The sequence below is a fragment of the Triplophysa rosa genome, linkage group LG4 (genome assembly GCF_024868665.1).
Source record: "Triplophysa rosa linkage group LG4, Trosa_1v2, whole genome shotgun sequence".
Classification (NCBI taxonomy): domain Eukaryota; kingdom Metazoa; phylum Chordata; class Actinopteri; order Cypriniformes; family Nemacheilidae; genus Triplophysa; species Triplophysa rosa.
In genome coordinates, this window is record NC_079893.1 from 4,781,494 (window position 1) to 4,796,589 (window position 15,096).

General features: G+C 36.3%; 3 protein-coding genes across 5 annotated transcripts; 1 reads left to right on the top strand and 2 right to left on the bottom strand.

The window, feature by feature from the left end:
* The first annotated feature begins 4,055 nt into the window (after positions 1-4,055).
* On the top strand, positions 4,056-9,171 carry zgc:112970 (uncharacterized protein LOC541543 homolog). 2 transcript variants are annotated; one of them, XM_057331738.1, is made up of 14 exons: positions 4,056-4,207; positions 4,869-5,088; positions 5,174-5,249; positions 5,799-6,085; positions 6,176-6,208; positions 6,284-6,372; positions 6,526-6,585; positions 6,691-6,896; positions 7,025-7,124; positions 7,433-7,589; positions 7,679-7,776; positions 7,879-8,026; positions 8,142-8,262; positions 8,343-9,171. In XM_057331738.1, the coding sequence occupies exons 2-14, from the start codon at positions 4,996-4,998 to the stop codon at positions 8,630-8,632; spliced, it is 1,758 nt and encodes a 585-aa protein (XP_057187721.1). In that variant the 5' UTR covers positions 4,056-4,207; positions 4,869-4,995; the 3' UTR covers positions 8,633-9,171. The 2 variants fall into 2 exon arrangements, with proteins under 2 accessions (XP_057187721.1, XP_057187722.1); XM_057331739.1 differs by lacking the exon at positions 6,176-6,208 and having other exon boundaries at positions 8,343-9,170.
* A 9-nt stretch (positions 9,172-9,180) lies between these two features.
* Positions 9,181-12,092, bottom strand: zgc:174680 (uncharacterized protein LOC100136843 homolog). The gene is made up of 7 exons (XM_057331741.1): positions 12,006-12,092; positions 11,007-11,689; positions 10,487-10,532; positions 10,295-10,386; positions 10,111-10,221; positions 9,698-9,971; positions 9,181-9,384 (listed from the first exon to the last, which is right to left on the bottom strand). Exons 1-7 carry the CDS (start codon positions 12,018-12,020, stop codon positions 9,181-9,183), a joined length of 1,425 nt encoding a protein of 474 aa, XP_057187724.1. The 5' UTR covers positions 12,021-12,092.
* Positions 12,093-12,275: 183 nt separating this feature from the next.
* LOC130553009 (uncharacterized) lies at positions 12,276-14,634 on the bottom strand. 2 transcript variants are annotated; one of them, XM_057331742.1, is made up of 6 exons: positions 14,443-14,627; positions 14,193-14,219; positions 13,194-13,876; positions 12,674-12,719; positions 12,482-12,573; positions 12,276-12,408 (listed from the first exon to the last, which is right to left on the bottom strand). In XM_057331742.1, the coding sequence occupies exons 1-6, from the start codon at positions 14,500-14,502 to the stop codon at positions 12,294-12,296; spliced, it is 1,023 nt and encodes a 340-aa protein (XP_057187725.1). In that variant the 5' UTR covers positions 14,503-14,627; the 3' UTR covers positions 12,276-12,293. The 2 variants fall into 2 exon arrangements, with proteins under 2 accessions (XP_057187725.1, XP_057187726.1); XM_057331743.1 differs by lacking the exon at positions 14,193-14,219 and having other exon boundaries at positions 14,443-14,634.
* Positions 14,635-15,096: the final 462 nt, after the last annotated feature.

The window sequence follows — 15,096 nt, forward strand, 5'->3', positions numbered from 1 at the left end:
CTTCCATCCGCAATAAGTTGACATGAGTTGCATCAATTTTTTTAGTTTTGAAGTTTAAGTTCGTATAGAAAAATCAGATTTTGGTCTTGTTGCACACAAGCATGTTAATTTCTCTCAATTTTATCCATTTAGTAAGGTAACCAAGTTTCTGACTCACAACAAAACAAAATTAAGTGAAGTTAAATATTTTGTGTACCATTATCTAAAAGTCTCATTTTCTAAAAGTCCCATAGCAATCAGCATATAAATCTCAATAACGAATCTTAAAAACCCCATGAAACAACATGCTGCGATGCATGCTGAATCTGCTGAGTAATCATAGCTCACTGCTTCATGATTGTCGCCATCGTTATGTCACATGATGTCTTAGGGATTTTCTGCCATCCTTTCTGTTTGGTGCAGCATGTAGAAAGTGAAAGTGGTACAATAGACTATAAAAGCTTTGCAGCAGTTGTGTTCTGTCCAGTAGCTATACAGAAACTAAAACATCAATATCATCTGGGTTTATATCACACAGCTCACTTTAAACTGCTGTTCAATTAGTGTTTACTGGACAGGTAACAACTGCTAAACTGCTTTTTTGTTCCACTTTTTCCAAATGCTTCGATCACTTGTTCTCTTGTCTAGTACTGACACACATCTCATTTTATAGTAACCATGAAAATCAAAATGGACTTATGTTTTTATTATTATTATGATTGATTTCCCAGCTAACAAAAGTTTGTTATAAAAACGTTCCTTAGAGGTTTTTCATGTTTTAAAAAATGTTTTAAAACGACACACGTGTCCGTTTTTTAATGTTTTAAGAACATTCCCAGCTAACTAAAGTCACCATCATGTTGGTCAGTGTTTCCTTGAGTTGGGCTCTTGACCCTTGACTTTCATGCGTTAGATTTATTGGCAACCACTATAACTGTGTGCTATTAAAGTACATTTGTTGTGACAATGCAAATAATAATCTAATCATATGGTATTAATTAATGGTCATTAAAATCACCATAATCTTATAGTTTGATTCATTGATCTCATCCAGTATGAGTGCTAGCGACCTGAGGAAGTTTGGTTGCATTTTAATGTCAAGAGTGATTTGTGAGAATAGTAGAATTTCACAAACACAGACATCAAGAATCAGTGTATGAGAATCAACAGACTAATTCAGAACAACTGATCTACTACCAACCGACACCATTCAATTAAACTCTGATTTGCATTGCTGCAACAAATGTACTTTTAAGGGGACACAGTTAAAGCACGCAAAAATAAAAAACAAGGTCAAGAGCCCACCTCAAGGAAACATTGATCACCATGATTGTGACTTTTGTTAGCTGGGAACATTCTTAAAACATGAAAAAAACACACACTTTGAATGTTTTTAAAATGTTTTCTAAAGCATGAAAAACCTCCGAGGAAGGTTCTTATAACACACGTTTGTTAGCTGGGTTAGCTGTTTGACTTGTTAATCAAACAGTTGATTATGATTTGACTTATAAAAAAAGAGAGAGTCTCCATACACATTTTCCACACATTTTATTTACACAATAAAGTTATTCTAACTTTTCTGAATTTAAAGCACAATAAGAGTGGAGTTACACTGCTCTGTTATTTGTAGCGTCTTTCTTTTCCTCTCTGATCTACTATCTCTTTAACTATCCGTATAATTGTGCTTTAGATGTTTTCAGAGATGATGTTCACATTGGCTTGCACTTCACTCAGAACGTCACTGTAGGAGTCACAGGGCGGCTTCAGAATAGAAAGGAGATCTTGCACTAACTGAACAGCTTCATCAAGGGTCTTCTCCTGGTTCTCTGCTTTACACAGAAGTTTAGTGATGTTTTTACTGCTCTGCACTAGATCTCCCAGGACAAATGATGAAACAGACTGAGATTTAAGCTCCTCAACTGGAGGCATGACATTCATCAGATCACTTCTTGCCAATTGAATAGTGACTAAAGGACACAAGACATTCCCCAAGATACCCATGGTGTTCTCATGCAGTTCCTTTATGACCGTAACCTTGTCTTTCAATGACACCATAGAGAAGGCAATCTTCTCATAAAGATCAGGTGCAATGCTCTTACAATGTTTCTCCTCCCTTTCACAAACATCAACAATCTGACACATGACCTCTCTCATCCTGGCACAGTTCTGTTCAATACTTTCATTTTCATTTGCTGAGACTGCAGGACAGATGTTTCGCTCCATGTGAGTATTGAGTATCTCCAACAGTCTGTTAGTGATGCTGAAGTATTTGTGCACATAGTGATGGAGGGACTGGGTGGATCTTATCAGCTCTTCTTTCTTCTCTTTGTCATTCTTGCCAAGAATCCAAGATAACATTCTGGCCTCTGTTGTTCAAGAAAAAAAAGTAAGTACATTGTTATATTTGGTTGGTTCTTGACTACACTCTTAAAAGTTTAATTGCTTAAAAGGTTCTTCACAGTGATGCCATAGAGGAACCATTTTTGGGCTCCACAAAGAACCAAAGTTCTTTAAAGAAACATGTCTTTCTTACCTATTTACAATCTGAAGAACCTTTTCTCACCACAAAAAACCTTTTGTGAAACAGAAATGTTCTTCGGATGTTAAAGGTTGATAGTTGATTATTCTTGGCTTGTATCATGCAAGATTAGATCAAGAGTGCATATCATTATGATCTTTCATCCTGATGGGTTTTGTTCTTGACAAATATTAATGATAATGGTAGAGCAAAATAATTCGAGAGGAGCTCTGTGCTGGTTTCCCAGAATTGGATAAAATAAATACATTTAATGACTCGGGTGGATGAGAAATGCCAGAAGAATTAGAGAATGGAGGAGAATGATTGACAGGACCGTGTGACCACGATTCTCCCAGTCAGGAAACACAGTGCTTTGAAACAGTTCCTATCCAATTTGTGTGGCACAGAATCGTCTGTCATGATATAAAACTTGTTTTAAAATGAGAAAGAAACAAAATATTCAAAACATTGTGTTATTGTTTGTTGCTTTGGAGAAACAACGACAGATGCAAAGATACACAAATATAATTGAAAGTGATTTTATTAAATACATAAAATAAAGAACACATTCTCTTATTTTAGTTTCTAAGAATTTCTTGTAATCGATCATTGTAATTCCAGCAAACATTTCTGACAGAAAAAAATCACATTTATGTTTAGAATAGATATAATAATATGGAAGTAGTGTGGAATTTCACACTACTCAGTTCGAATGGAGTACAAACAGACCACAGATTATACAACATAGATATAAAGAAATGACTTCTTGATGTAGCTCAGATAAGAATCTAGAACTTCTTTTTCATCATTTTAATTTCTGCCATGACTTCAAATATGCTATCCTGATATTTGTCAGATGCTGGTTTGAATTTATCCAAAGCGCTGTCATACTCTTTCAGGGCATGTTCAAGCCGATCACGCTCAATGCTCCCCACAATAACTCCAACAATCACATCAATCCCCAAGAACACCAACCCGATCACAACACCTGCAGCTAACGTTGATTTAAGTAAACCGTATTTCAATACGATGTTTTCCAGAATCTTTCCACTTTTCATTAGCCACCAAACAGCAACACCGGTTCCAACTGCAGCAACTCCAGAAACAGCTTTTGCAACTGTTGCAACTTTTGCGAGCTCAGAGGTGTTCAGTCTCAGATCCATTTTCTTCAGTTTCTCATACAGGGTTGGCTCTATGGGATTCCTTTTGTGCCAATAAGAATGAACGCAAACTTTAAAAAAACGAACAAAAAAATACAATGAGAATGAAAAAAAACACTTTGATAATGAAAACAATAAACTCAATTGCAAGAATGTGCTATTTTTCTTAACAATTTTCTAAGTTTTGTTTTTGCAAATAATAGTTTTGAATTCGCTGCTAGATTTTTCATTTGCGCTTTCCGAGTTTTCGTTTACGCTGCACAAAGTTACGTTCGAACTTCTGGCACAAACCTCTCGCGTGGGCGGGATTTAACAGTGCTTTACTCTCATTGGCTACTGAGATTTTGATCGACAGCTCCGTGACCTGGAAGTGGAAGTCTCAGTGGCGCGCGCGACTTTAGAAAGCGATATAGAGGTGGACGGTGAAGTTGTGATGGTGATTAGTTATCTTTGTTATTAAACGCGTTTTTTTGCTACAGTTTGCATTGAAATGAGCTCTCAGGAGCGGAACGGAGCCTCGTCTTCAGCTGGGCACTCAAGTCAACCGCCGGTAATTTAATGTAATCGACATAATCTCGATAAACGTCTCGTGAATCTTGTACAAAAGCATGCAGCAGATTTGTCTTCATTTGTCACGTTTGTTAGCTATTTTATGATCATTTGTAACGTGTTAACATTGTAATTTACATGTACCCCGCATAAAAATACGTTAGTAATGATAATGACTATAGATTTTTCATGTGGGTTTCTATATTTATATAATATCGTCTGACTGAGTGCTTTGATTGTGTTTAAAGAATGTGTATCCCATTCCCAACATTAACAAGACTAAGTGTAATTCTACCTGAGATTCATCTTTAATATGTAGCAAGGCTCAAATATTGGTGCGGATGCTGCATCAGCAGCTGTACAAAACATCATTGAGATTCTCAACCAGTCGCTGGAAAAAAACAGCACAAGGCAGAGTCAGGGTCAGCGCTCGGGCCAGTGTCAAACAGTGGACCAAGATATGGCCAGGTTTCAATTTGCAGTCATGACTAACAAACAATGACACTTCGTGTTTGTAATACAAAAGTTTATACAAAACATTATAATTGAAGCAGTAGAAGTAGTCAGGTGTAATTATTGATTTCCCAGTAAACACATAGTAGGTGTTAATGTTATTAGTAAGCTTGTAAGTTATTGTATTGCTTTTATTTGATCCCTTTAAGGTCTTTCCCAGGATTTTTTAAACGTGGTTCAAAAAGACGTCTACCCAGCTGTAACACACCAGCAAAGTTAAAAAAAAATTGGAAACCATTCATATTTTCCGTGTTTCTTTTACACAAAAATTCGGAGATGACTCCCTCATCAACAGAAGAGCTGGAGCTCATGCAGGCTGGATTGGGAAAACGAAATCTGTCTATGCCTGATGACTTGACTCATTCAGAGGTGATCTTGTTATGCATATACCACCATGCTCTCTCACCATAAACAAGGTTAAGAATTTGTTGTAATCTTGTGTTATGGTTTTTAGGTGTCCAATTTGTTCTGTGATGCTTACCCCAAAATGAAGGCAGCATCTGGAGGATGGCTTCTCTACAAAGCATCTGGTACAATTTGTACTCCAATCCCTATTCTAAGTTTGATACATAGTTGTGAAGTAGACTGTTTTATGTGTGTAAGTGTATACGTTACATAAACCATATCACATTGACAGTGCAGTCTTAGTTTAATTTTAAGTATAAGAGACATCACCCAAATTATTGATGTTTTATGTGATATATTCAATGTTTCTAAACCCATTAATCCCCACTGACCCTCATTATGAGAACAAAATCAGTTCAGATGTTTTTCAGAATACCTTCCTTTTTTTGCTTTTAGCTGTCAAAAGAAAGTCATACAAAGAATGGTATCAGTATTTAGTTTTTTTTACTTTCAAACACCAGAACTTGCTAATGTTAGCACATTACTAGTATGGTCATCAGTTTATCATCTTATTTTTACTGTTTATTTTGTGTGTGACACATTTAAAATTATTATATACACATTAAAATATTTAAAAAAGCTTTACCTACTTTTTATAAAATTATATAGGTTCTAATTAATAAAGACATTCAATAAGATGAATACTGTAAAGTTTTTATTTATTGTTTATTCAGGTGGACAGGGAAGGCGGCGGCTGAATTTAGTTCCCCCAGAATCTGAAGGATACTGTGGTAGTACCATCAGAAGTGTAACTGGAGGGGGAAAAACCATGCTGTATATTGTGCCTTTACAGGATGAGTTTGACCTGTCACCTCTTCCATCTGATGCTCTGGAATTCTCTTTGATGCCAAAAGCTGAATGCAAAAAATGCTTTAAAATGATGCCACTGCAGATTCTTGCCTTGCATCTCAGAGAATGCAGCACGCTGGAATATGAGACGCTTTCAGACTCTGAAGCAGAGGTACAATAAAATATTTTAGCAAACCTCATGAAGGCTGCATATGAAAATATAAGTAAAAAAAACATTTTTTAAGGAAATGTCTCCTCCTAGGTAGCTGATTTACCTTCTGCCACTGAAGAAGAGGTAATGTCTTTTGCAGTGGAAGAAATCATTTTAATTGCCTTTAAAGTGTATTCTGCGTAATTACTTGCTTTTTAGTCAACAGATGCAATATGTCCTGTATGCATGAAAACCTTTCCTATGAAAGAATTGGAGCTCCATGCCAGTTTCTGTGGTGATTTGGAAAGGTAATGGTAATATAATTTTGTAGTGCATCATATGATTTGATATGGTTTTGGCAAGTTGCATTAAGTATTGGATCATGAACATTGTTCAAGGGTTTGACCATTACATAAACTGTATAGTTTATATTATATTAAATCCCTGCGTTTTCTCCCTAGTCCAGTGTCCATTCGGTCAAGGAGTCCTGAAATATTGCCGCCACAAAATGAAGTGACATGGTAAGAATTAAGAAAAGTAATACTAATGTTCTCAGATAATGTAGTTGTATAACTTGAATAAGATACATTATAAAGTTAAAAGCAATTACAAATACAAATTTACAGTGAGGAGGACGTCCTAAAATGGCTTGCCTCTCAAGTTGACACCACCAAAGAATTCAGCCTCTGTGTGTCTAGAATGAGTGTCTTGGAACGAGGTCTCTTACTGTGGAGGCGACAAAAGTTGAGCTCTCCAGTCAACACATTAAAAATCACATTCTTGGGAGAGGCTGGAGTTGATACGGGGGCTTTACGTAAGGAATTCCTCACAGGTCAGGATTTATGCACTTTATGAAAGACAAGATCTTCAACTTCAAATTTTCTTAATTTCTTTTTAATTTGTTTGCTTTCTTATGAGATAATTCCCTGAAAAATTATATCAGTATGTTTGTTTTTGCAGAAATGATTGGTGGCATAGAGACTAGACTCTTTGAAGGAGAGGATGGTAAAGGAAAAATGCCCAAGTACTCTTTAAATGATCTGGACAATGGACTGTTCAGGTAAGTGTTTCTTAATTAAGGAATAGTTCACCTAAAAATACATATTCTGTTATTTACTGTTTACTCATGTTATTACAAAATTGAAGTATGACTTAATAATATAAGAATATGTATTTGTTTTTGTTTGTGTAATGGAAGTCAATGTGATCCAAACCTTTTATGATACAAAAGGACATAAATGGTAGCTTAAAATTGTTCTCATTTTTTGGGGGGTGATCTGTCCATAAAAAGCATTTGAGGATCAAATTTTAAACACACATTGACTGTAAACATTGTATTTCACTGTAATTTCAATTTCATTGTTTTAGAGTTGCTGGGGAGGTATTTGCTGTTAGCCTTGCCCAGGGTGGCCCAGCTCCAAGATTTTTACAGGACTGGTGTTACGATTTTCTGTTGAGTGGAACCCTTGAAAACATTACCAAGGATAGTGTTTATGATGTTGATATTTCACCACTGATTAAAACGGTATTTCAGACAACACATGTATTGTTTCATATTGTCATGTAACTTTTATAAATACAATCAGACTCTTTTTTTTTCTTAATTCTTTTCAGATCGAGGAGACTTCAGATTTGTCTTCGTGTACTGAACAGATAGTCAGCTGTGGTTACACAGGGCCTATTAATGAGACTAACAAGGAGAATATAACAAGGTGTTATTTTATATATTATTTTCAAATGTATTTTACACAGAATGTATTCAATGAAATATTATTACTAATTGACATTTTGTGTTTTTTTCTATCTTCTAAAAGAGCAATTGTGATGCATGCTGCTGCTCGACGAACTCTCATGCTTCAGCAGCTCCGTGATGGTCTACAGCTTTATGGGTTAATTGATGTCATGAGAACAAACCGAGAAGTGTGCCGTAGCTTGTTTGTAGTTCAAGGTGGTAATGATAAGGTAAAGAACCGGGATATTTTCGATTTTGCATAGCGGTTGTAAAATAAGTACTCTTTTTATTTTTATTGTAAATTGCATGCTGTTTAGATCTCTTCTCCCTGGCATATTGTTTCAGGTGGACTCTCATTACATTGTGTCCCATCTTCACCCACAAATGAGTGAGACTGGCACTCTTAAACATGCCAAAGAGGTGCAAATCCTCAATCACTTCCAGGATTTTCTAATGGAGCTTGAAGGCAAGTGTGTGTTCATTCCAGAATGTTAATGTTACAATTTTAACTTGTTTTAATAAAACAAAATGTGTTTACTGCCATAGATGACGACAGTGTGGATGAGGAGGCACTCTCTGTCCCACGGGTGATGCAGTGGGTGACTGGTCAATCACATAAGCACCTGCTTCTTTCAGAGAGACAAGCTTTTAAAATCACTGTTCAATTTGACCATGCATGTATGCAACGGATGCCGAGCCACACACTTTGCTTCCCTATTGTCAGTGCATGCGCCCAGACAATTACATTTCCCACTGCCCATTTTTCAAATGTAAGTGAATTTAAAGAGAACATGAAAGTAGCAGTGAAATATGGAGCTTGTTTTTACAGAGTTTAGATATATACAAATGTCCAAGACTGTTTTGATAATTGTCTTTAATTTGAGAAAGGAATACATTTTAACACAAGCACATGTAATTTACATACTTTTTGGAAAGAATAGTTCAATGTATCTTGGTTCATATTGTTCGTTACAAATCAACTTGAATTGTTTAAGACTGTTCCTCTTGACAACTGCATTTTGAAACTGAAAAGAGTGCAGTTAAAATAGATAGCTCATCCAAATATAAAAGTTCTGTCATCATTTATTCACCCTCATGTCATTCAAAAATGGATATTTTAAGAGGTCTCGTGGTTTTGTAAACATTGTTTTTTGTGTTCTGCAAGAGAAAGTTAAACATTTTTGAATGATATGAGGGTGAATAAATGATGATAGAATCTTTAGGTCACCCATGCACATTTATTATTTTACATGCTTTTAAAATGGTTTGCAATGTATTTTCCTCCGTTACAATATGTAAAACACGACTTGACAAAACACTGGGTTCCAAATTTAAATTCTCAAGGAGCTGCATGTTTACTTGTGAGTTCTTTTCAAGCAAGAAGTCAAACATGAGAATAAAGTCTTTGTACAATACTAAGTGTCTGGAGATAGAGCTCCTGGTCATTCAACGGTGATGTCAAGGGATTAATTAATCCATGCAAAACAGCAAGGTTCTGATCTGATAAAGAGCAATGGATCTCTGGCACAACTACACCATCTTCTGGGTCAGTATCGGAGGTTTGTTCTTGAAAAAGTTGCTCCATAATCTGCAAATTAAACACACCATTGAGTTAACAATGTAAATTCTCTGAACTTGCAGAAAATATATACGTGATGAAGACACATACAGTTACACAAGATAGCACGCACACAAATAACAGTTCAGACCTAGAGGATCCTTTTAATAAATAAAAATGTGTTTCCATCTCTGTTGCCATAGTTTGGGAAGGGCATTTTTCTGTTCTAAAACAAAGTGTTCCAAATTAAAATTTTAGAGGAGCTGCATGATTACATGCGAGTTCATTTTAAGAAGTCAAACATTATGAGAGCAAAGTCTTTTGGATAATACTTGAAGCATACCTCTGCATTTGGCTCCACCACTGGTGTCTGCAGCATTCCAATGTGCCAGAGCTGTTCTGGAGAAAGATTTCCTTCTGTTCTGATAGGATGGTTATTCCAACTCCCTGTGAAGCACTTCAAGTCAGATTTCAGCCGTGGAAGGATTGCATAGTGCACACAAAAGAGGTGGAGTTCATCTGACAGATCAAGTAATCTATCTTCTTCCATTGTATGCAGGAGGTCGTAGTACTTAGAAGTGACAGCTGACCAAACATCACACCACAGACGCTCAATTCTAAAATAAAGACACATTTTTTATTATGCTCAAATACTGTACATAGCAGTTACATACATAACTGTTGTAATTATAACTTTGATGAAAGTCACTTTTACCCACTATTAGTTATTGCTTTAACCATTAAAAATCATTTTACCTTTGATTGTGAACACTTTTTCCAGCAATAAAGCTGCCTCGGCCAGTTCCTCGTACTGAAAACATGCAACGTGCTATGTCCACGTTTTCAACTCCTTGGTCACCACGTACTCTGTAAAATATTTGGCAAAATGAATGCTCTGTGTTACCGAGTTACATGTTATTGAGTACAGCAGTATTCTTACCTTGAAGGCCACCCGTGTTTTTGAACCCCCTCCAGAAAGAATTTGAAAGCTGTTGATGCTTTGTTGTTGGTAGCAGCATCAAGATACAGGATCTATTCAATATATAGAAAACAACTTGTAACTAAGTGAAAATAAAACTGGCAAACAATATTCTCTATCCCTTTTAAAATGGACCACTTCAGTCCACAGTACCTTCCTCGAGAAACCATCAATCCCACCAAATATTACAATATTGAACCTAGGGAAAAATACAGACATAAGACTGTTACTTACTGGTTATTGTTACACAGCTCTCTAAAATACTTGATTCTCGTCACAACATTCAGAGGTCTGTTATTCCCTGAAAACAACCACTAAAACTGATAACAAGACTCATGTTGACCAGTACTTCAATGTTCAGTGTATCAGTCTGTTGTCGCTTTTCTAATGACCAGGTTGAATTTGTTGCTAATATACTAAAATATTAATATTTTATAGCAACAAAATATTTCAAATCAATATTTTGTGTCCAATTACTTCATCATTTGAGTAGCTGTGTAATAAGCGGAATAATTCACACCCAGTGGGTTATCACAAAAAAACGTATATAGTAATAATTTAATTAGGGTACATCTTGATGTATGTGTATACTGTGTACATGTATGTGTCAATGCCTAACGACTGCAAGAACGTTTGTGTGCATGCAAGTGAGAGTAAAAAAGTAAATACTCACGTAATTAGTTTGTGGTTGGTATCCACATGAACTAGGGACAACGGTGCAGGAACAGAGTAAGTTCTGCGAGCTACAAAACCAAGCTGAACCATTCTGGCCAAAATTCCAGCTCCATCCACTCGCTGCATGCTGGCCTTCACCCTGTGCCACTGTATCCGATGCCCTCTAGCCACAAGTTCACCTTTCACTAGTCTGTAGCCAGAATGTGGCATTCTTAATTTAATTGCTCTTACAACATGATCAAGTTCATCATCTGATATGCTGGAATAGCAGCCTCTGACAGACAATGAGTGCTCCTTCAATCGTCTGTTCATTGTTCTTCTAGAAACACCACATATCTGAGCAAGATGTTCTACAGGAAGTGCAGTGCTGAGAAGTTCTTCAATGTCATCCCTGCTTATATCCAGACGTGGACGTCCCAAGTTACCCCAAGTTAAAGTTACAATGTCAGATGTGTGTGCTGTAGTCTCTTCCGAACTCAGAGATGTATTAACTACGTTTATTAACTCCCGTAGAGACTCAATTAATTGTTCTGGAATGGTAACATGATTTAATGCAGCAGTTGCCAAAGCCAGTTCTTGCTGAGCAATGTCCAGGAGGTAATCCAAATCTATGGTTTCATTCCGACAAATGAGGTTGAATTTTGTTAGCATCCGCTGTAAAATATCTTCTTGCACTTGTTCCTGCAGGTGTAAACAAAGCAGTTAGCTTACATGTCAGAATGACTACATAATTTAACTATGAGTTTACAAACTTAAAACCATTGTAGACATTTAAGACTAAAAAACGTCCCTTGCTGAAAAGAGCATGTAAAAAGTGACCAAATCAACTGTAAACGTGACCTGGCAAAAGGCCAGCAAACTCTTTACACAACACCATTACATACGAAACAGATCAATTCTAACTTCATTATCCATTTACATACATATGTTACATTAATACCGCTGATGTAACAATACATTATATACACAGAAAAACACACCTTAGTTCAATGCCTACCTGGATAGATGACATTTCTCTTTGATCCTAACATTAAAAAGAAGAATTTAATAAATATTATATATTTATTGTTCTACAGAAAATCGTAAATAATTAGAATGGTCAACAATTGTCTTAACCGGGTAAACAACACAGCACTATGACATCTAAGATATAACCCAAACTACAATTAAAGAAAGAAACATTTAAGAATACATAGCAGTTACATACATAACTGTTGTAATTATAACTTTGATGAAAGTCACTTTTACCCACTATTAGTTATTGCTTTAACCATTAAAAATCATTTTACCTTTGATTGTGAACACTTTTTCCAGCAATAAAGCTGCCTCGGCCAGTTCCTCGTACTGAAAACATGCAACGTGCTATGTCCACGTTTTCAACTCCTTGGTCACCACGTACTCTGTAAAATATTTGGCAAAATGAATGCTCTGTGTCACCGAGTTACATGTTATTGAGTACAGCAGTATTCTTACCTTGAAGGCCACCCGTGTTTTTGAACCCCCTCCAGAAAGAATTTGAAAGCTGTTGATGCTTTGTTGTTGGTAGCAGCATCAAGATACAGGATCTATTCAATATATAGAAAACAACTTGTAACTAAGTGAAAATAAAACTGGCAAACAATATTCTCTATCCCTTTTAAAATGGACCACTTCAGTCCACAGTACCTTCCTCGAGAAACCATCAATCCCACCAAATATTACAATATTGAACCTAGGGAAAAATACAGACATAAGACTGTTACTTACTGGTTATTGTTACACAGCTCTCTAAAATACTTGATTCTCGTCACAACATTCAGAGGTCTGTTATTCCCTGAAAACAACCACTAAAACTGATAACAAGACTCATGTTGACCAGTACTTCAATGTTCAGTGTATCAGTCTGTTGTCGCTTTTCTAATGACCAGTTTGAATTTGTTGCTAATATACTAAAATATTAATATTTTATAGCAACAAAATATTTCAAATCAATATTTTGTGTCCAATTACTTCATCATTTGAGTAGCTGTGTAATAAGCGGAATAATTCACACCCAGTGGGTTATCACAAAAATACGTATATAGTAATAATTTAATTAGGGTACATCTTGATGTATGTGTATACTGTGTACATGTATGTGTTAATGCCTAACGACTGCAAGAACGTTTGTGTGCATGCAAGTGAGAGTAAAAAAGTAAATACTCACGTAATTAGTTTGTGGTTGGTATCCACATGAACTAGGGACAACGGTGCAGGAACAGAGTAAGTTCTGCGAGCTACAAAACCAAGCTGAACCATTCTGGCCAAAATTCCAGCTCCATCCACTCGCTGCATGCTGGCCTTCACCCTGTGCCACTGTATCCGATGCCCTCTAGCCACAAGTTCACCTTTCACTAGTCTGTAGCCAGAATGTGGCATTCTTAATTTAATTGCTCTTACAACATGATCAAGTTCATCATCTGATATGCTGGAATAGCAGCCTCTGACAGACAATGAGTGCTCCTTCAATCGTCTGTTCATTGTTCTTCTAGAAACACCACATATCTGAGCAAGATGTTCTACAGGAAGTGCAGTGCTGAGAAGTTCTTCAATGTCATCCCTGCTTATATCCAGACGTGGACGTCCCAAGTTACCCCAAGTTAAAGTTACAATGTCAGATGTGTGTGCTGTAGTCTCTTCCGAACTCAGAGATGTATTAACTACGTTTATTAACTCCCGTAGAGACTCAATTAATTGTTCTGGAATGGTAACATGATTTAATGCAGCAGTTGCCAAAGCCAGTTCTTGCTGAGCAATGTCCAGGAGGTAATCCAAATCTATGGTTTCATTCCGACAAATGAGGTTGAATTTTGTTAGCATCCGCTGTAAAATATCTTCTTGCACTTGTTCCTGCAGGTTTAAACAAAGCAGTTAGCTTACATGTCAGAATGACTACATAATTTAACTATGAGTTTACAAACTTAAAACCATTGTAGACATTTAAGACTAAAAAACGTCCCTTGCTGAAAAGAGCATGTAAAAAGTGACCAAATCAACTGTAAACGTGACCTGGCAAAAGGCCAGCAAACTCTTTACACAACACCATTACATACGAAACAGATCAATTCTAACTTCATTATCCATTTACATACATATGTTACATTAATACCGCTGATGTAACAATACATTATATACACAGAAAAACACACCTTAGTTCAATGCCTACCTGGATAGATGACATTTCTCTTTGATCCTAACATTAAAAAGAAGAATTTAATAAATATTATATATTTATTGTTCTACAGAAAATCGTAAATAATTAGAATGGTCAACAATTGTCTTAACCGGGTAAACAACACAGCACTATGACATCTAAGATATAACCCAAACTACAATTAAAGAAAGAAACATTTAAGAAATACCAGATAAAGATTCACGAGACGTTTATCGAGATTATGTCGATTACATTAATTTACCGGCGGTTGACTTGAGTGCCCAGCTGAAGACGAGGCTCCGTTCCGCTCCTGAGAGCTCATTTCAATGCAAACTGTAGCAAAAAAACGCGTTTAATAACAAAGATAACTAATCACCATCACAACTTCACCGTCCACCTCTATATCGCTTTCTAAAGTCGCGCGCGCCACTGAGACTTCCACTTCCAGGTCACGGAGCTGTCGATCAAAATCTCAGTAGCCAATGAGAGTAAAGCACTGTTAAATCCCGCCCACGCGAGATGTTTGTGCCAGAAGTTCGAACGTAACTTTGTGCAGCGTAAACGAAAACTCGGAAAGCGCAAATGAAAAATCTAGCAGCGAATTCAAAACTATTATTTGCAAAAACGAAACTTAGAAAATTGTTAAGAAAAATAGCACATTCTTGCAATTGAGTTTATTGTTTTCATTATCAAAGTGTTTTTTTTTCATTCTCATTGTATTTTTTTGTTCGTTTTTTTAAAGTTTGCGTTCATTCTTATTGGCACAAAAGGAATCCCATATGGCTCCAGCTTGTCTTTCAGCTCCTGGTCAAGCTTCTCCACAGCAGCCTGGATCTCATGTATGCGCTCAATTAGTACATCACAGTTATGCTTAACATTGGCTTTCTCATCCAGGGTGATATTACTGAAGAAATAT